Source organism: Takifugu rubripes, chromosome 5 (genome assembly GCF_901000725.2).
Source record: "Takifugu rubripes chromosome 5, fTakRub1.2, whole genome shotgun sequence".
NCBI lineage: Eukaryota > Metazoa > Chordata > Actinopteri > Tetraodontiformes > Tetraodontidae > Takifugu > Takifugu rubripes.
The window spans coordinates 12,951,576-12,971,243 of NC_042289.1; the positions used below are offsets into that span (position 1 = coordinate 12,951,576).

Here is a 19,668-nt window from a genome sequence, read left to right on the forward strand (position 1 = left end):
AAAGCGAAAGTGAAAATCAGATTTTACGACTCGGCCGTAAACTTTCCCGATGGTTTAAATCGTCGCCATTTGAGGAGAAACTCTTGAGTTTATCTGTTTCTACGGAGCAGGAAGTGGAGTCAGCGAGGGGTTGTGGGTTCGACTCCCCCGGGGCGTCTTTGCTAACGATCAGGTTTCAGTTGACTCTTCTCACTCGTTCAGGAAGCAAATGTCACAAAAGACAATTTTATACATGACTTGGCGGCGTTGGGTTTAGGGAAGCGGGACTGCGGCGCTGCCCGCGGCAACACGCGACATTGGCGAGTTATTTTGGGAGGAGTATCAGCTGCTGTGATTGTTTGGCCCCGATGGCGAGAAAATCTGAGCTAAACGCTGTCCAGCAACACCGGAGGATGAAGAAGCTGTTTATGGTTCTTCTCTACGGGTCAACAAGGTGCTCCTCTTCACGGGCCCACCGGGCCGCCGCTCTATTCTCGTGGCTGTTTATTGGGGCGGGCGCCGGGGACAGGAGGTCGTCCAGAGCTGAGAGAGGGGGCGTGGCCTTGTTCTGGGGTGGAGACCCGGGAAGGCGAGGAGCCAGAGAGAAGGTGGTAATTGGTTGTCGGGAATGCGGAACGCGTGATGTCAGCGTGCTGGATCGGCGAGACGGGTCTGAGGCGATACGAGCGGGGATGGAATTACCGGGAGTGGAAGAGGAAAGGTCAGAGTTTTCACGCCCAAAACTCACACCGGAGGTCCACAGTTCCTCCAAAGATCAAAGCACCAAACCGTCCGCACCGGTAGACGATCGGCCATCAAACGACTGCCTTCCAACGCCGGCGTCGTCAAAGCAGCTCCCTTCGTTGATGGAGGGTGACATCGTCATCCGACAACGCCGCAACACGGCGTGGACGCGCGTGTGCGGGGAAGCGAGACTCCACCTGCCCGGGACGCCATGACAAATCGCTCTGTTTATCTTCTCCGCTCGGGTTTCAAGCAGACGGCTGATTTATGGCGCTCCGAGGTGGCGCTGTGATAAAGGCAGCCGCCGCGTGACTGACACCGGCGTCGCGGCGTGCGCACCTCAATGTCACACTTCAAAGCGGTGTAGCGGCGCGCGCTAATGCTGCGGCGCAGAGGTTAATAATGTTAGCGTATGGAGGATGAGCAGCCGGCGTTCACGCTTCCTAGAAAAGTCAGCGGACGTCCTGAAAACGCAGCCAAAGTCGCGTTCAGGTCCAATTTTCTCTTGACGGGAACGTTTGTGCGTCCACCGTGAAATTAAGATCTTAGCCGCTGCTATGCTGTAATAACGTAGCCACACCAAACGGGAGGTTTTTAGCCCACAATCACGACTGTAAGGTGGTGAAAATTAGCCTAGCATGGGCCCGATAAATGTGGACAATCAAAAGGCTGAAAATAGCCTGGCCTCTAGGCTCCTCCCACCATGAGCTCACTGCTCTCTAGCTCCGCCCCCCAGCAACACCTGCTGCTCGGCTTTTCTCCACCTGCCCAGCTTGTTCCCAGAGTCCTGATTATTCCCAGGAATATCTGATGGAGGCTGGATTCCGTTAGAAATGGTGGGCGGAGCCGAGGAGGATGGTCGGCGTTTATTACATTTTTATTACCGTTCAGTGTTGAAACTTTCTTGTAAATTAAAAAATTCTCATTTTTAAAGAGGTTTTTTTTGTGCTGACATCTGACCTTTAACCTTTGGACCCCGTCTGACTGGATCGGATTCCCCCCCCGGAAACATCAAAGGAAACTTGAAAGCCGACCCAACTTTTGTGTTTCTTGTGTAGCCGGTCCTCATAAAAACTGCAACTCCCTCCAACTGCTCATTAACGGCGACGTTAAAAACGCCCGTTTTAACCGCATCAGATGTAAAAAAAATAAACCGGAACCGAGTTGACTTTAGCGTCTCGGACTCATTTAAGTCAGAACTTCTGGGTTAGTTGATCGGAACCTTTGGACCCTCTTACCTGGCTTCTGAGGCTCCGGCATGTTCACGTGCTTCCTCCCAGCTCGTCTTCCTCACTTCTCGTCTCGGGATCTGTCCGAACCTCCTCCTTCATCCCTTTTTATCACCTCACCCCCCCCCCACCCCCATCACCCCCCCACCCCATCACCCACCCCCCACCCCCACCCCCATCACCCCCCCCCCCCGCGATCGGGGGCACAAGAAAAGACACTTGAAACCTTGGCAAGAGCGACGACACCGTGGGATAAAAACGGATCAGAACCATAAAGAAAAGCCCGTCCCTTTGGAAGAACACTCATTGGGGTCGTTAACGGCCCGACCGATGCTGAGGCGCCACCAACGCGGGTCGGGGCGAGACGAGCGCTTCTCCCTTCCAGAACCGAGTTCTGCTGGAGCTGCGTTCAGGAGCGACGTCGTTAAACCTGTTTTTAACCCTCCGTGCGAAATTCTGGCGCGCGTCCAGGCAGCCGTGAGCGAAGGAAGGAGGAAGAATGAGCGGCGCCGAGCAGCCGCCGGGCTCCCTGCGCCCATTTGTCGTGCGGCCTGTCAGCGGGGGAGTTTTACAGGGTTGAAGGACCTCGGCAGGAATGTCTGGGACAAGGTCAGAGGCACAGAAAGGAGGTGCGCGACCTCCCGAACAGAACGCCCACGCAGGCCGGCGGCGTTTTCCCCACACGGGCGGATATTGATGACAGACGAGACCGTCACTTGACCCCCAACCACAATAGCCGCCGCGCGCGCGCTACAGGCGGCGCTTTTCTAAATTTACCGCCGTCGCTGTGAAGCCGGTGCGGCGGCGTGAAGAGACGATGGGACAGAACACGGGTCGGGTTGGACTGGGCGGGTTTATTTCAGCGCTGGTCCACGGGTCCGCCTTTACGGCGCGGTGAGCTGGACCCTGCCGGGCCGGTCTGGCGTAGCGCCCGCCTGCAGATCAGCGTGAACCAGTGGAGCTGGAGGGGCCACAGCAGCGCGGCCCCCAGGTTACACTGCCACGGGGCCACCAGGGGCACCGCGTAGACCGGGATGGACGCGTACCTGCAACACACGCCAGGAGCCAAACACTTGAACGTGACCTCGGACACTCGGGAGACCCGATTGAGGCGGCGGCGGCGGTGGCGGCGGCGGCACCGACCTGCTGTAGGCGAAGTACAGGTAGGGGAAGAGTAAAACCCGGCAGCCGAAGAACGAGAGCAGCACCACGGCGCCGTTGAGCTTGTGCAACAGGGTGTGCTGCTTCTTGTACTGAAAGAAACAGGAAGTGCAGGTGGCGGCGAGCAGCTGACAGCAGGACGGATAATTAATCGACGCCGTCGATTCTTAATCTGACTGATACCTGGATGAGGACTTTTGCCAGACTGACGGAAGGAGTGCTGAGCTCAGCCAGAAACAGAAGACCCTGGAAGTAGTCTCCTTTCCCCTGCCTCCACAGCTGAGACACAGGCACACACACACACACACACACGCACGCACGCACACACACACACACACACACACACACACACACAGAGTTTCACACTGCAGGAATTTCAGCCTCTGTTACTGTAGCGCTGACAGACTCTGCCCTCTAGCGGTCAACAGCGGTACCACAGGAAATATCATTTGTGTAGGGGGGGGCATTGATTTGAATATTAGAATGTTACTGTAATATAATCGTTTAAGCAGGAAGTTCGAATTGTCAAATAAACCTTTTTTTTGTGACGCTCTCATCGTAAACGATCTGTGTTGTCATAGTTACCACTGAGGCGGGGAAGCAGAAGGTCACCATGAAGATGTGATGCAGCACCATCAGCATCTCTCTGCGCAGGAAACCCGCCACCACGGCCCCAGTGGACCTGGCGCCACCCTCCTCGTGACCTTTGACCTGCAGCTTGTGCCAGTGACACAGGAACATGGCGTATATGTCGTACGCAAAGTAGGGAGTCGCGAACAGAATGTAGGCGTCGGTCAGCCAATGTCTGCAACAGAAGCAAAGGTTTTCTCCGTTATTTGCTCTCAAACGCCACGTCGGACAAACAGGCTAATGCTAGCAAAATATGATGGCGCGCTAATAATTTCAGGCTAAAGCTACTTAACACGAATGCGTCATGATATTAAGCTCACAAAGGGAGGGTAGGAAATCTCAGAGAAAGGAAGCTAATGTCCTTGTAAGGGGTCATGGCTAAAGCTAATGTCCGAGTATCAAGCCTGAAGCTAGGCCACGGCATCATGCTACTATACCTAAACTCAGAGGTCCAACCTGTCCAGCATGTTCTGTGTCAAAATCCATGTTGGTATTTCAGAGACTGTTCATTAGCTGTTAGCAGAGCTTCATGTTCGCCGCGCCGTTGCTGTGATTTGCTAAACAAATGTAGCCTGCACGAGCTTCCTCCCCACTTTGACTGGGAAATGTGGGGCGAGACAGAGGCGGGCAGGGATTTACAGAACCCACCCCCACCCCTGTCATCTGTTGACTCCTCTCCATCGTGTCCCATCGTCCTCGGCGTGGAGGATTAGTGATCTCTGTCTTAGCGACGGAAATAGCTGCGCTGCTTCTGATTGGTAATTAGATTACAGGCGGCTCGTTTGTTTAACACACATTCCCAGTGACCTCCAGCAGACACCATCTGCCTGGTTTCGCTGATATTATGTGTAAAAAAAACACATGTTTATTGTGATTAAATATGGCCGGGGTCCATCTCACCTGTCCTCCACGATGTCCCTGCAGGAGGAGATGATGATGCAGGCGGCCGAACACGCCAGGACGGCCTGAGCCGACGAGACCAAGCTAAAAGGACGAATTCAACAGCGAGAAATAAAACCTCAATCGGTGGAAACCGAATCACTGACGCGTGATCCGATTTATTATTAGTGACACGTTACTGAAGCACTGAAAAGCTTCGAGCGCGGGACAATGTCCGAAGTTGAAGTTAGTGTGAGTCCGCGGGAATTTACAGAATTGTGCGTGCGTGGTCGCGCGCTCGCGCGTGTTACCGTGCAGCGACGACGGTGGCGTCTCCCTCGCTCCATCCCGTCGCGTGTCTCAATGTCTGTTTTGACAGCACGAACAATCCGGGGAAGAAGACGCAGCCGGCAGCCACGAGGCCCGCCATGGCCCCCCCGGGGGTCACCAGCGCGTGAGCTTGTGTGTGTGCGCGCGCGCGCGTGTGTTTGTGCTCACACGCGCTGTCTGGATGGACTGAAAGTTGGAGATGGAGATGTTTCCAGGAGCTGCGGAAAGAGGGCGGGGCGAGGGGAGGAGCCACCTGTCAGGGCACTAATACCGCAGAACTGGAGCCGTTAATTCTCAACAGGAAATGGAATAAAGTCGTAGTTTAACGACTCTTTCAACCTCGAGCTATTTCCTTTGTTCTTCGCGTGTTTAGAATATCAAAGTGACGCATTTCCTCACACGTAACCTACGCCTATAGTAGCGTAATAAAAGGTGACGTAGTGCTTTAAGATCAAAGCCGTTTCATCTTTGGAAGATCGGGAATTATCAGACACGAGTGGCGAAAATGTAAAACTGGAATTGTGCCTTTTGTTGCCTAAGTCCGAATTTTTAGTTTATGGTTTCCGCCGTTAGGGGGCGGGGCCTGTGCCTCAGCGCGCTTCCATAATTAGCATCGATGCTAAATTCCTCTACTGCCGCATTAGCTCAAATTAACATTGTAACGTAAAAATCCTCTCTGGCGTTTATTATCTCATATTTATTTCCCCTTTAAAAGTCCTAAAAAGGGTTGAAATAGTGTGTTATGAACCCGATATCCATCAGGCTAATGTTAGCGCTATCGCAGAGAAAACTTAGAAAAATGAAGTGATCCTTAGTCTCAACAGGTAATTTCCAGTGTCCGTTTACTTTATTCATCATTTACTACTTTAATTCTAAACAGTTGGTTGGTTTTTTTTTTTTAAGAAATTCAAGTATCTTTTTGGAACACAAGTCAAAGAAAACAACAGAAATCTTTTAGCTAAAACAAACACAAAACAACAGTTTTATATTAAGAATAAAAACACAGTTTCTTTTCTCAAGAGGAAAAACAAGTCTAATCTCTAAAAGTCCTGCTTTTCATCGAAAAGTGACCAAAGAAGAGCCGCTGATCCGAGGTCAGCAGGGAGGAGAGCAAACACCACTTATCTAATAAAATAAAAACCAAAAAGTTTTGAACTCTTGTTCCCTAAATCCACCAGCTGCTCCCTGGAATCACACGTTTATATTTCGTCTGAATTCATTAATCTTTTGGAGTCGATTTCCACCCGAACAACAAAACCTGACAGCAAATTAAATCTGGAGACAAATACTTATATTTTTGAAAAGACGTGAAAAATAAGAAGAAACGGTGAGTTGTAAAGTTGGACGTGTTCACAGGATAAAACAGATTATTGTCGGTAACGTAAGGGAACAGTCTGGTGACAGATTCTCAAAAACTCGACACCAATATGTAAATTTCAACGACAAACTTTTGAAATAAATATATCAGCACCAAAGTTGTCCAAGAACCAGTTTAGGGAACAAACGGCAAAACATCCTCTGACCTAAATAATCAAAATCTAAGGTCACAACAAACAAAAGAAATAAAATGCAATTTTAAAAAAACAAAACAAAAAAAACCCACTTTCTAAGATTAATTAAATTAAAAATACCACAAAATCGTCATGTGTACAAATCAACCATCGCACAGCATCCAAACACAAACGCTCTGCCAGGGAATAAATATACACATGCGGATATACAAGTCTGTCTCTGGGGGGCCGGAGAGCTCACAGGAAGCTGTGGCGAGGACGAGGACGCCAGGTTCCGACTGGTTCCGGGTGGCGATGCCTGTCCAACGATCCAGGAGGTTCTGTCAGCGTTCCAGGCCCGGAGAAAAGTCTGTGTCCTTCTGTTGACGCCACCGTTGACCATCCCGAGACTCCCCGCGGTCGCACCTGAGTCACGCTTTAGCGCGCCAGCTAACCACCTGACCTCCTTCAATCCAGCGTCAGCACAAAACCGCTGCAAAGGCTTCTGGGTAAGTTTTGATGCCTGACCCAGCTGAAGAAAGTTAAAGTGTTTAAAGCGCAGCGTCGCCAAAACGGTCAAATCAACTCAACCAGAGTCCGTGGAGGCGGCGCGGTTCCAACGCGTCGTCGTGGCAACCAGTCACATCCCATAAGCGCCGCTGCCGATCAGGATCAATACTGTCGAATCCTCTAATGTAACAACGGACACACCTGAGCGTTCAACTAAAACGTCACACTCAAACACAAACAGCAGCATTTCACCGACGGCACAGTCGACTAAGGAGGTCGCGCCGCGGCGGCGGCGGCGGCGCCCGGGCCACGGAGGGAACGCGAGGTAAGAAAAAACGTCCGGAGGAAAGACCGCAGACTTCTGTGGTTCCGAGGTTTGAGGTAACCTGCAGCGGAGTCGCTCCAGCCCGAAGAAACGTCCGACAACGAATAAATTACACATTTAAAAAGGAACAAAACATGGGCGGGAGCCTCACTTCCTGTTTGAGGGTGGCGTCAGGAAGACGACAACTCAAGCGCGTGGCGGCTTCCCGTCACCCTCGAGTCGATAAAACACTTTTAAAAGCAGGCGCGGGGCATCACTTCCTGTCGTCCTACGGAGGTGGCGGAACACCGGGATTAAATCCTGCTACATCGGGTCGTTTGCATCATCGTCGGAAAAACACAGTGAACAGCGTGAAACTCGGCGGCGTGAGGAGGTCGATGGCGGCGCGTGGTTTGTGGGGGGGAGGGGCTGTTGGCAAGTTTATCGCTTCGTTAAACCGTATTGCACAGAACTGGAATGACTCAAAGCTAACGGCTAAATCAAAAACCATCAAGTCTCAAATTCTACCGACGATCCAAAGAAAATCCAGTTCGGGTTCAGTCGCCTCAAACTCTTCAGCAGCATTTTTCTGTATAATCAGCACCAAAAACACCTGGAGCAGCTGTTTGGGTTGAGCAGGTTATTCTCAGATTCTGGTTTGGTCGGGGTGGGGGGGGCGGGCGATGGGGGCGGGGCTTCTCCCCCAGGACCCAAACAGCGGCTTTAGATGAATCTCCATCCTGCTGTGTCTCCGGGCGCCGGCGCTCATCTCTCCTCCTTCCTGGACACCTTGGACGAGTGCCAGGCCGTGGACCTGGGGAGACGCAGACGTTACACGCCGTCGCTCACGAACCGCCGCCGCCGTGACCCCCCCCCCCCCTTTCCTCACCTGATGAAGGTCTTGAACGCAGCGCTCTGGGGGTTGATGCACAGCGGCACGCGCTTCCCCTGCTGGTGCTCCGTGATGAAGCGGTGGATCAACTCTGAGGTCGGGACGGAGAGAAAAATCAGCTACAGAGGTCACATGACGAGCGGGTGGGAGGCGGCGGCGGCGGCGGCGGCGTACCTTTGCCCTGCCACACAGACAACAGGCTGTTCTCGTAGCTGTGACTGAACGGCCGCTCCGCCACCGGCTCAAAGTCACGCGTGTAAACTCGCCCGCTGGGGACGGAGTAGCAGCACTGACACATGCAGGTGTGGTAGCGCAGGCGCCCTTCGTCCAGGTACGGGTGGGAGAGCGCGTCGCTGCCGGAGATCCGTTTGGCCTGGACGCGGAGGAGAAGCGGGTGAAGAGGCGCCGACGCGCCACCCAAACATCAGCCGCGACCATCGAGCGGCCAAAATAAACTCACCGGATCGAAGACCAGCATGCGGCAGAGCAGGTGCACGGCCTCGTGCGTGGCGCCGTCCGACAGCATGTAGAGCACCGACAGCGACGGCTGGAAAAAAACCCACCGACCGTCACTCGAGAGCAAAACACTCGACACACACTCGGGAAAACAGCCTCGCTCACGACAGTGGCAGCCAAAGATTGTACGCGGAGTGGGGAGGCATCACTCTGGCACAATAATGCCGGACGGAAATCAAACCCACCCACTGCAGCTGTGGCCACATACTTACTGGTTTGTGTGGCCCCATCAGGATGTGGGCCCGGGCCCCCTCACAGGCCGACGACAAGGCCGACAGAGGCGGCGTCCCCAGCAGGTCCGTGATCAGATCCAGCTGTGGGGGGCGGGGACAGTCAGGAAGAGGGTTTTTTTGGGGGGACCAAGGGAACGGTTTTTCCACGCTCTAACCTGCTGAATGGGGCTCTGAGCCTGGAAGAGGATGCGTCTCCCCAGCAGCTCCGCAAAGATGCAGCCCACCGACCAGATGTCGATGGCCGAGCCGTAGTGCCGGCAGCCCATCAGCACCTCCGGCGCTCTGTAGTACTGCGTCACCACCTCCTGGGTCATGTGACACGACGGGTCGGGCTCCTCCACCCGAGCCAGGCCAAAGTCACAAATCTGGCGAGAGACAGAGACGCGTTTGAGTGTGAAAACCATGTCCTGCCCCCCCTCCCCCGGTAATCCGGGATTACGACCAGGTTTCGGTGAGATTTACCTTCAGCAGACAGTTGCTGTTGACCAGCAGGTTTCCGGGTTTGATGTCCCGGTGCAGAATCCCAGCGGAGTGCAGGTACTTCAGGCCTGTGGGAGAGAACACGCCCTCTTTGTGGAGGATGGAAACACCTGGGGGTCGTGGGGTTGCCGGCGTGTGGCGGTGGCCGCTCACCTCTGAGGATCTGGTAGAGGAACACCTTGATGTGGTCGGTGGTGAGGGGCTGCGGGGACACGATCACTTTGTGGAGGTCGCTCTGCATCAGCTCTGTGATGACGTATCTGGACGGGGCGGCGTCAAGGCGAAACGGCGGCGAGTAACGCGGGACGGGATTAGACAGGGGGACAGTGGAGACGAGGAGAAAGTGGGACAGAAGGTGCGCGGGGACGAGGGCGAGCTAAAAACAGCGAGGACCCGAAGGATACATCTCCTCGAAGCAATCGATCTGAGGAGGCTGCAGGATGTCCAGGGCCGAGAGGACCTGCGGGAAGACAGAAAAGAGGCGTTGCAACGGGGAGACAAACGGCGCCGGCGTTCCACGTCCACGTCCCGTCCTCACGTTGTCGTGTTTGAAGAAGCACAGCATCCTCAGCTCTCTGAAGACCCTCTTACAGGAGACCAGGTTCTGGAAGACGTTGGGCATCTTCTTTAAAGCGACTTTGCGCCCGTCCCGCGGATCCGTCACGGCCCTGCGAGGAACGGCATCTTAGACGGGCGCGGCACCACCCGCCTGGACACAAGCACAAGCGGGAGCACGTGCACAGACTCCCGGCATCAACCAGCGCACAAAATGGCTGCTTCCAGATGAACCGGTGCTGCTAACGCAGCTCGCCCTGCTGAGCTTTGGACCGCCGGGCAGATAAATCACTTTTAGAGGATTTTGCCCTGCGTCAGGACTCAGAACTGCACCTCCCAAGCATTTAACCATCAAGCATAAAATGGATTATTTAGCGCGTTTAAACCAGGAGGGTTGAGAACTGCCTTCCAACAGAATCATGCAAAGACCCCTGGTGATCTGCGGTTACCAGACAACGCCGAAGGCGCCGTATCCGATGGGCCGGTCGGGCTCCATCTCTGCGGGGCTGGGCACCTCGCTGGCCGGGTTGCTGTAGGGCTGAGGCACCGCCGCTCCGCCGCCGGCGCTCCCGCCCAGAGCGGTGGGGTGGCGGGGGGTCCCTGCCGGGGCAGTGGGTCCGGTCAGGCACGGGGTCGCGCTGAGGCCCGTGGAGGGGGCTCCGCAGGAGGAGCTGACACAGAAGTACTTGGTGCCCAGTTCGGAGGCCGGAAACAGGTCGCCGCAGACGGTCTGTCGGCCCGAGCCGTGAAACGCCATCCTCCGCTGCAGAGGTCCACCGAGCTGCTGCCGCCCGGCTACGCACGCGGCTCCTCGCGAAGCATGATCCACGGCTTCAGGGTGGGGGGAGACTGGCACGACAGGGACAGCAACAGTGTCAACAAGCCACTTTCCTACCGAGACAAGCCCGCTGCAGCCGCATCACAGCCGCAGCTGCTCGTCGAAGCACGGCCGGGATCAAAGCTAAGGCCCTCACGGTTCCCGGTGCGATGAATAAAAATAAAAATGGAATTTGCACCGTTGAGCGGAAGAACCCGGTGATCTTTTGTGTGTGATTGCCTCACCTGCTCGGTGCAACGGAGAACTTGTCGCTGGCTAACACCATGAAGGTAGCGGCCGATCGTCAGCATCAGCCCCGCAAATCCAAACTTAAAAAAACAATATTAAAAAAAAAAGGTGCCACACGCACGCTGCAGACTAACGAGCCCCGGGAAAAATCAGCATCCGCAAAAGCGTTTTTTTGCGTTCGATCGCGACCGACGACTAAAGCCGCCGCTAGCTGCGCTGCTAACCAGCTGTTCCGGCTAATGGTTTAACCCACTGATGACTATATGACCCACATAACCATGATTGGTCGCAGGGCTACATAATTCGGGTGGTAAATACACCCACGTTTGCCCCCACCTGATTCGGGTATTTCGTACTAATTGAAGACTACATGGCACGAAAAAAAAAACCCAAAGAAAGTGGCGAAAAATCCGATTGAGACGCTGTTCGGCGAAGCTCCTGCGGCGGCTCGGCGCGTTAGCCGGGCTGTTAGCGCGCTAGCTGGGTCGGCTAGCAGCTAGCCAGCGTTAGCTCCGGGCTGCTCGGTTGATGGCGGCCAACTCGCACTGTCAGCTGACGGGGCGTCCTTTAAACGCAGCTTGTCGCGCTGCTCCGGACGCACATTTCCCTCTCAGCATTCCTCCTGCGTGTTTTTTTTCCGAGGCGGCTGTATTTTAAACGCGTCACTTAGCTGGCTAGCTCGTCCCGGAGGAGGAGCTAGTGGAGCCGGGTGGGGGAGGGTCAGCCTGCCGTAAACAATGCTAACGGTCCGTTAGCCGAGCGGTGCGGAACGTGGCGTTAAATGAATAAATAATAATAAATAATAACTACATTTAGCTCCGCCGATGCATTTGACTGCTTTTAATACAGTAGTAGCGATGCGCTATGCACTATGCATCAAATACAATCATTATGCACAGAAATGTCACCAAGGTAGCTACAAATTACATGGCAATGCCCCCCCCCACCCCCACCCCCAAATCAGCATCCAGCAAAATAGCAAAGCTCAGTATGAAGTAGGGCAGCAACACACATGATCATGGAGGATGTGCACAAAACGGGTCGTGTGTCATGATGGGCGATAGAAAAGTGGACCCACGTCTCCTGAAACGCTCGTTAAATTAGGGTGGAAGTCCGGATCATCCCGCTGGAAGTCGATTAGAAACAAACATCACGCAGGAAGTGAGACGGTAAAAAGAAAAGCCGCGTCATCTTTTACGAAACGGGCCGAGCGGGCGACAAAGGAAAACGGCTAAATGGGCGAAGCGTCGGGGGACAGAGAGACACGGTCGCTTCCTCCGAGTGGGCCCGGGCGCCGAGGTCGGGCCCGGGCGCCAAGGTCGGGCCCGGGCCCGTGGAGCCCCCGCAGAACCACCAGAGTTTGTCTCAGAACTGCTGGACGCCGCCGACGGGGAGGCGGAGCCAGCAGTGGGAGGACGCCATCGGGGCTGGAGGGACGCCGCCTCTGCAAGAACAACGTCTGACATTTAAATACAACGTCCTCTGAAGACCGCCTGGGCCGGGCGCCATCGTCCCGCTCCTCGCCCGGTCCCGCGCCCCCCCCCCCAGCACGCTAGCTGTGGGGCTGGGGGGCGATACTGGAGCAGTCAGTGACCAGCAGTCCCACCGTGGCGGCGCTCGACACGGCGACGGCCACGTTGGCGGCGTCCACGGCGCCCGCGCCGCTCGGGTCGGGGCCGGGGTCGCCCTGGTTGGCGTGGGTGCCCATGTGACCCTGGAGCTGGGTGGTGGTCTTGCACTGCACGCCGCACAGCCGGCAGATCAGCACGCCGCCGGCCCCCGTCCCGCCAAAGACCCCCCGCGCCCCGCCGCTCTCCTTCCACTCCTGGCCGTGGTGCTTCTGGGCGTGCACGCGCAGGTAGGTGAGGGTGGTGAAGCCTAGGGGGGCACAGACAGACAGGCGGTGACCCCGTGACCCCGGACGCCCCCCCCCCCAGGTGCCGCCGCCACTCACTGCGGTTGCACAGGTGACACGAGTGGTGCTGCGACTGGTTGTGGACCCGCATGTGGTCGGTGATGTAAGCGGCCGACAGCAGCTTCCCGCAGATGTGACACGGAACCTTCTCCTCGTGCCGGATCAGGTGGGCGCGGAGCCGGTCCCGCGTGGCGAACGCCGACGTGCAGGTCTGCGGAGGGGAGACAGGAAGTCAGCGGCGGCGCGCCCGGGGGGGGCCACGCGCCCGTGGGCGGCGAGCGGCTGTTACCGTGCACTTGAAGGGGCGCTCTGTGGAGTGCACCTGCCGGACGTGGCTGTTCAGGTGGTCCGGTCTGGGAAAGAGGAGAACGTAAACGGCAAAAAAAAGAGGATTGTGTGATGTCATTTCCTGTGTGGGCGGTACCTTGAGAACGCCTTGGAGCAGTGCGGGCAGATGTAGGGTTTCTCCACGCCGCCCTGGTGCGAGCGCACGTGGTAGCTCATCCGGTCTTTCCTCTTGAAGCGCTGCTGGCAGATGGGGCAGGAGTACGGCTTCTCGTCCGAGTGCGACAGGCGGTGGCGGTTGAGGTGGTAGACGTCCCGGAACGCCTTCCCGCAGGCCTCGCAGGCGTGGTTCTTCTTCACCTGGTTGGCGGCGGGACCCGGGTGCGGGTTCGGGTTCTGTTGAAGAGACGAGAGGTTGCGTCCGGGTGTCCTAAACGCGGCCGAGACCCACGACAGGTGAGACGCGAGTGGGGCGGCGCGGCTCTGCCGCCCCCTGGTGGCCGCGCGGAGCACTGCAGCCCAGAAACCAGCTGGTTCCGGTCGCACCGGTAACCTGAACCGGAACCAACCGGCCACAATCACCTCTCGTCTATCTTAACGTCTTATCTTGAAGCACGCCCCCCCCCCCCCCCCCCCCTTCCTCCCCCGCACCTGCTCCATGGAGCCCACGACCACCACCGCTGCTTGGATGGGTTGAGGCATTGCAGCCATGGTTACGGTTGCCGGGGTGATGGACACAGACACTGGCTGCAGCTCTTGCTGGCTCCCGAGCTGCCCGGGCTGGGGGAGGGCCTCGGCTGCGATGGCGGCGGGGGGCTGGACGGGCAGCGTGAGCTGCAGCAGCGACAGCGGCACCGTCTGCTTCTCCGCCCGGGTCACTTTGGCCGCCTCCTCCTTCTCCCGGGCCGCCCGGTCCTTCATCCGGACGCCGGTGTGGACCGACTGGTGCCGCCGCAGGTTGTAGCTGTTCTTGAACTCCTTGTTGCAGGTGGCGCAGATGTGGGCGGGCCGGCCCGGCTTGGCCAGGGGTTTGACTGGCGGACAGCAGAAACATGATTTACGTGTAGAAACCACCGACACACGCACGCACGCACGCACGTTGCCCCCCCCCCCGAGAAAGTAACCACGGCAACAAGCTCACAGTAATTGATGGATTAAACGAAGGAGAGGGCGGCGCTTCACAACGTCGCGCTCTCATATCTGTCGCCGGGGCAACCAGAAGCCCCCCATCATCTGCCTGAACCAACACCCACTGGTTCGCTTCCCGCCTCCATAAACATCCCGTAGAATGAGGTCGGACGGTCCGACCGTCCCCTCACCGGGCAGCGGCTCCTCGCTCAGCGCCGCCGTGTCCACGGTGGACGGCGGCGTGACGATGTGCTCCGGCGGAGGGCTCTGAGCGGCGCCCGTCAGCTCCGGCAGCAGCTCGGACTGCAGCGGCGTCTCCGGTTGGCTCTGAGCGGACGGCGTCTGGCGGGACGGAACAGAGACACATCAACCGGCGTCCACACGAAACTGACCCCAGAGTTTATATCAGAGCGTCCCAGGGAGAGAAACATCCCATAAATCAGGCGGGGGGACGCAGCCCAAGACCCGACCCCCCCCCCCCATGGAAAACATGACTCGGCAAACTTCCTGTCCCCTTATTGTGAAAGTGAAAGTGAACTTTCGGGGACTTCCAGCCGATTTGTCTCCCATCTCTGAGTCTCGTGCTGGTCGACCCGAGGACGCCCCCCCCCCCCCCCCCAAAGTTCTCGACTCTGATGACGACCCCCTGAACTACAGCGTCCCCTTAACGAGACCCTTCAGTTCCCCTCAGAACGTGCACCCAGCTGCAGGTGCCGACGGGGGGCGACATCTGGGCCCCCGTGGGGGGGGGGGGGGGGGTCGTACAGGCTGATCCTGCCCACATTCAGGAATGATTCGGGTTTCCTGCGGGACATTTAGACAAACCTCAGGTGAGAATAAACCACCAGCAAGGACATGTGGCGGACCCCAAAAGTGTGCAGAGGCACGACCCAGAGGTCACCTTTGCCCCCCCCCCGACCCACAAATGTCAAAGTTCAGCCTTTTCCAGGAGGCTGGGCCTTAGTTCGTCCTTACCTGAAAGAGGAAATTACTCCAGGAGGTATCCATCCTGGACGGGGACACGATCCCAGGCAGGCTGGGAGCGAAGAGGGGAGGGAGGAGGGCGACGGAGCCGAGCAAGAAGCCTTTGGGCTGCTATGAAGACACAATCTGCGGCCTGTCCGGATCAGTCGGGACCGAAGCACCGCATCGGACGCTTCGGCCAAATCGACACTTTTCCGGAACTAATCTGTCAAGAATGACGAGTTGTCGTGGCGAGAGGTTCGTAACCTAGCGGCTCCGCAGAGAGGGTTCTGTAAACGCGACGGCGATGGTTGGTATCATGCCTGATTTAAAATGCATTTGCTTATGTCTACTGAAAGCGAATCGGGTGAATTGCATGCAAAATAGAGATAATTTTGTACAGAAGGCGGAAGAGTAGGACGTAGTCGGTCACTGCTGATCATAGTCAGCGGCCGCTCGGGGCTCGTTTATTGGCGATAGCTCCGAAAAGGCCGCGGCGTCTCGTCCAAAGCCTGGGCGTCGCGTAGCGTCGCAAGCCGATTTAGAGCGCTCCCGATCGGCCGGGGTCCATGGCTCCGCCTCGGTGTTTGAATCGACAGGATGACATCTTTCTCTTTTTTTTTTTCAAATTCGCTCCTCTCGCCCTCCCTCCCTCTCCGCCTTTCTTCCTTTTCTTTTTTTACCTCTTCTTCACCCCCTCTGTCCCTCTCCGCTTTAAAGGGAAAGTATTTGGCGTGTGCACCCTCCTCCTCCTCACGGACCCCGGCTCGCCTCCCGCCGCTCCTCTCGCCCCCGCCGCAGCCGCTGCTCCACGGTAGGCCGACAAATAATGAAATAGGGCATCTATAGCGCCGTCCCGCCCGTTAAATGTCCGCCTCCCGCCTCGGTTTCCGGGGAGGATTGTGCGGCGCAGCGGCGACGGCTCGGGGCTTAATCCGGACCTTCCTCGCCAACTAACTCTTCGGTAAAATGGAGCCGCGTTTGGCTAAATCAAGGCTTTATCCTCCAGCATCTTAAAGGTAACGATGCGCGCAAGTGCAACAGCTGGATGGAGCCGCGTGACGTGAGCGCAGCCGCGCGCCAAAGTCCATTCAAAACAACCACCCGCGCGCGAGCTCACCTGATCGAATCGATTTTTTCCCGCCTTGACGCCACTTTCTTCTCGATTTAATCATTAATAAAAACCTTTGTTTCATTTATTTGTTCTTGTTTTGATGAGAACAACTGAGGCGATAAATCCACATTTAGAATTTATATATTTGATTGTTTAATAATTAAGAACAGCAAGAATAAGAAGGAAAAGGCCTATTTTTGTTAAATTTCTTTCTCGTTTTTACTCCAGCAGAAATGTTTACTGGTGTTCTACAAGGATCCATCCTGGGCCTTCTGCTCTTTACTCATTAACAAACGCTTGATATCCTGAACAGTATCAAATTAAATGTTTAATAAAATATTTTGAACAAAACCAGCTCGATGTACATTTTCTGATTTTATTTGAAGCTGCATTTAGAGTAAATTCTGACCATTTTCACTCCAAACAAAAGGCATCAGCTGTCTTAAAATACACAATTATTTGTATTTTCACATGTTGGTGGATAGTAACACAACAATACATTCAAAATGTGTTTTACATCTCACACGTTCTTAAATGTGGACGTTGAAATACTCAAAACGGAGGAGGCGCACGTGACCTTTAAAACAAAACGTGTCTAACATCACTGAAAACAACATCAAACCATGAACAAAGTGAGAAAAAATGAAATTCATGATTCAAAATCACAAAAAATGTGAAAGTAAACCTGTACAACAAACAAGTGCTTAGATAGTTTAAGAAAATTTATATTTTTAAAAGTTTTTTGGGTCTTTTAATAATGTTGGAATCGACAGAATCAACATAAAAGTTACATGTTGCAAAACCCAAATCTTAAAGTTTACGTTTATATTGTTAAATAAGTTTATTTTGTTAAAACTGGGAGGTTTTATTGGTCACCGACAACACAAATCCTGTCAATAATGATGTGGAAAAAGTCATGAAAATTAACACCCAAGTTCAATTTTACAAAACATAAATAACTCTCAATATCACAACAAATAACTGTTCTGGGTTTTCTGGAGTTCTGAAATACTTATATTTATTTATATATTTAAGATATTCTGACTCTACCGGTTCTCCTCTTATTTTTTTTTTACATCATCTTAATCATTGAAATAAATAAAACCCAGAGACGGATTTTTCCCACCACTGTTGTTCGCCCGCGCTCACTGACTCTTGACCTTCTCCCGTTCGGCCACGTCGAGGGCGGCCATGTTCTGTGAGGCGGTGACCAGGTGCAGCAGGCTGATGGCCGACTTCAGCAGGCAGATGATGCCGCAGACGCCCTGCAGCCAGTAGAGCCAGGCTGCAGGTGGGGGCAAGAACACCAGCTTAGGAGGGGGGAGGAGGAGGGGTGGGGGTGGGGAGGGGGCTCTTACCTGCAGGCTCTTCGATGTGATACAAAATGTAGAGGAGACAGAAAAAGAGCTCGTTCCCAGCGCACATCAGAAACAGCACCGGCTGCACACAAAGCACACGGTCAACCTCAGGTGTGTGTGTGTGTGTGTGTGTGTGTGTGTGTGTGAGTGTGTGTGTGTGTGTTCACCTTGGACGTGTAGTAGATGCGGAGGATGGGGTTACCAGACAGGTCGATGAGTTTGTGGCTGCTGGATCCTTTGATAGTGGAGCTGAGGACACACGGACAGCAGGTGGTTACTCAGATCACCGACGTGCGCCGGGACGTCGGGGGCTCCCGGAGCGACGGGGGCTCCCGGAGCGGCGGCGTACCTGTGCAGGTGCAGCCAGTGACTGGCCACATCCAGGGTCATGCTGAGCTGGAACAGGAAGGTGTAGGAGGGGTAAAGCAGCGAGAGGTTGACCAGCAGACACATGGTGGCGCAGCGGTCCGTCAGCATGTCCAACATGGCTCCGAATTTGGTGGCTGAAAACAAAAGTTTAACCTTTTTTTAAACCCCGTCTCCTGATTATTGGTGGATAATATCAACTGAGGTCTGATCAAAGGCTGGATGGAGACGGTTAGAAGCTGGATGAATCGTCCACCACTTCAAACAAGCTCAGCGAGTGAGTGTTTCCCGCTGGATGGGGAGCAGGTTCTTACACTGGTTCAGAGCCCGGGCGGCGTGGCCGTCGAAGGAATCCAGCAGACTGCTGAGCAGGTAACAGAAGACGGAAGGCCACGGACAGCAGGGCATCAGGTAGAAGGAGAGCAGGGCCAGAACAATACGGGCATAACCTGCAGGAATCCGATCCAATAAGAACCAATACAATCAATCTGCAACTGATACATGGCTGCTCAAACATCGGATGATGTTCCAAGTATCGCTAAACAGTTGAAACATTCTCTTTTGGCTGGAACCCAACATCTTTCTCTTTTCTTAACATCTTTAGGATTTGTTTTTAACCAAAGTAACGAGTACAAAGTAACGAGTAACATGACTTAAAGGAGTATACACGAGACCAAAAAAATCACTTACTTAAAACTCGAAATTGTGTAAAGAATCCACGCAAATGTTGCACATTATTCCTTTTATTTGGATTTTTTTTCAAATCTGAAGCCACTGTTAGCTAATGGTAAGCTATGCTAGCTACGTGTTGGCCATAAACAATCATCTCATCAAATGAAATCATCAAATACTCACCGATCAAATTAGGAACGAAAAGGAAAATGTTCTCCGTCATTTTCGATGTGTGTGTGGTGGTTTATTTAGTGGAAACGCTCGTTCTTCTCTCAGCAGTATTTTAAATCGTACTTGAAGGTCCTGTCAGATTCTTCATGGGTGAAACGTCACTTCCGCAACATTTAAGTAAAGTGACTTTTTTTCAAACCCCCCCCCCACAACGATGACAGTACTTCCGATATGACTTTCAAAATTAAACCCAAAAATAAACCTACAATATTCAACTGCTATTAAACGTGGGGTGTGTGTTCTGTCTAACCGAACGTTTTTAAACTAATGAAAAAACTATGTTTTAGATTTTCGTTATTAAAATTGTAAAGATGAATTTATTATTGTTTTTCTCAATCATTGACTACTTCAGAATGAGTCGAATCGATCATCCCACACATGACGTTTGCAACATTGCTTCTATATTATTGGTGGATTTAGATGCATGAACGCAGTCATATCGAAGAAGAGCAACGATTTATTGTTTAATTTGGGGGAACATATCCTCGGTACTTTTCCCTCATTCCGTCTAGCGTAACAGACACGACTACGCATGCGCATTGCTAGCGGGAGCCGTTTCTTCGACCAGTATCTGTTTTGGATTCTCATTGGTTCGTCCTTTTGTTTACCAACGTTTTCCTAACCAATCGCCATTTGTG

At 54.1% G+C, this 19,668-nt stretch overlaps 4 protein-coding genes and 1 long non-coding RNA gene across 7 annotated transcripts; 1 reads left to right on the forward strand and 4 right to left on the reverse strand.

The window, feature by feature from the left end:
• Positions 1–2,787: 2,787 nt before the first annotated feature.
• LOC101077447 (protein FAM57B) lies at positions 2,788–5,266 on the reverse strand. The gene is made up of 6 exons (XM_029837007.1): positions 4,934–5,266; positions 4,644–4,727; positions 3,699–3,918; positions 3,297–3,392; positions 3,096–3,205; positions 2,788–2,998 (listed from the first exon to the last, which is right to left on the reverse strand). Exons 1-6 carry the CDS (start codon positions 5,050–5,052, stop codon positions 2,812–2,814), a joined length of 816 nt encoding a protein of 271 aa, XP_029692867.1. The 5' UTR covers positions 5,053–5,266; the 3' UTR covers positions 2,788–2,811.
• On the forward strand, positions 2,977–4,778 carry LOC115250049 (uncharacterized). Of its 2 annotated transcripts, none has more exons than XR_003888627.1 (3): positions 2,977–3,115; positions 3,695–3,935; positions 4,668–4,778. It is a non-coding gene; the product is annotated as an uncharacterized lncRNA (long non-coding RNA). The 2 variants fall into 2 exon arrangements; XR_003888628.1 differs by having other exon boundaries at positions 3,695–3,866.
• A 511-nt stretch (positions 5,267–5,777) lies between the features above and the next one.
• On the reverse strand, positions 5,778–11,688 carry nlk1 (nemo-like kinase, type 1). The gene is made up of 12 exons (XM_003964918.3): positions 10,995–11,688; positions 10,382–10,781; positions 9,916–10,045; positions 9,782–9,837; positions 9,531–9,637; positions 9,360–9,445; positions 9,053–9,262; positions 8,877–8,978; positions 8,609–8,695; positions 8,323–8,521; positions 8,146–8,239; positions 5,778–8,070 (listed from the first exon to the last, which is right to left on the reverse strand). Exons 2-12 carry the CDS (start codon positions 10,687–10,689, stop codon positions 8,022–8,024), a joined length of 1,428 nt encoding a protein of 475 aa, XP_003964967.1. The 5' UTR covers positions 10,690–10,781; positions 10,995–11,688; the 3' UTR covers positions 5,778–8,021.
• Positions 11,689–11,823: 135 nt separating this feature from the next.
• maza (MYC-associated zinc finger protein a (purine-binding transcription factor)) lies at positions 11,824–16,027 on the reverse strand. Of its 2 annotated transcripts, none has more exons than XM_029836952.1 (7): positions 15,302–16,027; positions 14,518–14,668; positions 13,850–14,232; positions 13,338–13,594; positions 13,236–13,266; positions 12,953–13,124; positions 11,824–12,876 (listed from the first exon to the last, which is right to left on the reverse strand). In XM_029836952.1, the coding sequence occupies exons 1-7, from the start codon at positions 15,332–15,334 to the stop codon at positions 12,551–12,553; spliced, it is 1,353 nt and encodes a 450-aa protein (XP_029692812.1). In that variant the 5' UTR covers positions 15,335–16,027; the 3' UTR covers positions 11,824–12,550. The 2 variants fall into 2 exon arrangements, with proteins under 2 accessions (XP_029692812.1, XP_011602547.2); XM_011604245.2 differs by having other exon boundaries at positions 13,203–13,266.
• A 731-nt stretch (positions 16,028–16,758) lies between these two features.
• On the reverse strand, positions 16,759–19,132 carry cdipt (CDP-diacylglycerol--inositol 3-phosphatidyltransferase (phosphatidylinositol synthase)). The gene is made up of 6 exons (XM_003964917.3): positions 18,983–19,132; positions 18,442–18,576; positions 18,111–18,264; positions 17,929–18,010; positions 17,762–17,843; positions 16,759–17,688 (listed from the first exon to the last, which is right to left on the reverse strand). The coding sequence occupies exons 1-6, from the start codon at positions 19,020–19,022 to the stop codon at positions 17,549–17,551; spliced, it is 633 nt and encodes a 210-aa protein (XP_003964966.1). The 5' UTR covers positions 19,023–19,132; the 3' UTR covers positions 16,759–17,548.
• Positions 19,133–19,668: the final 536 nt, after the last annotated feature.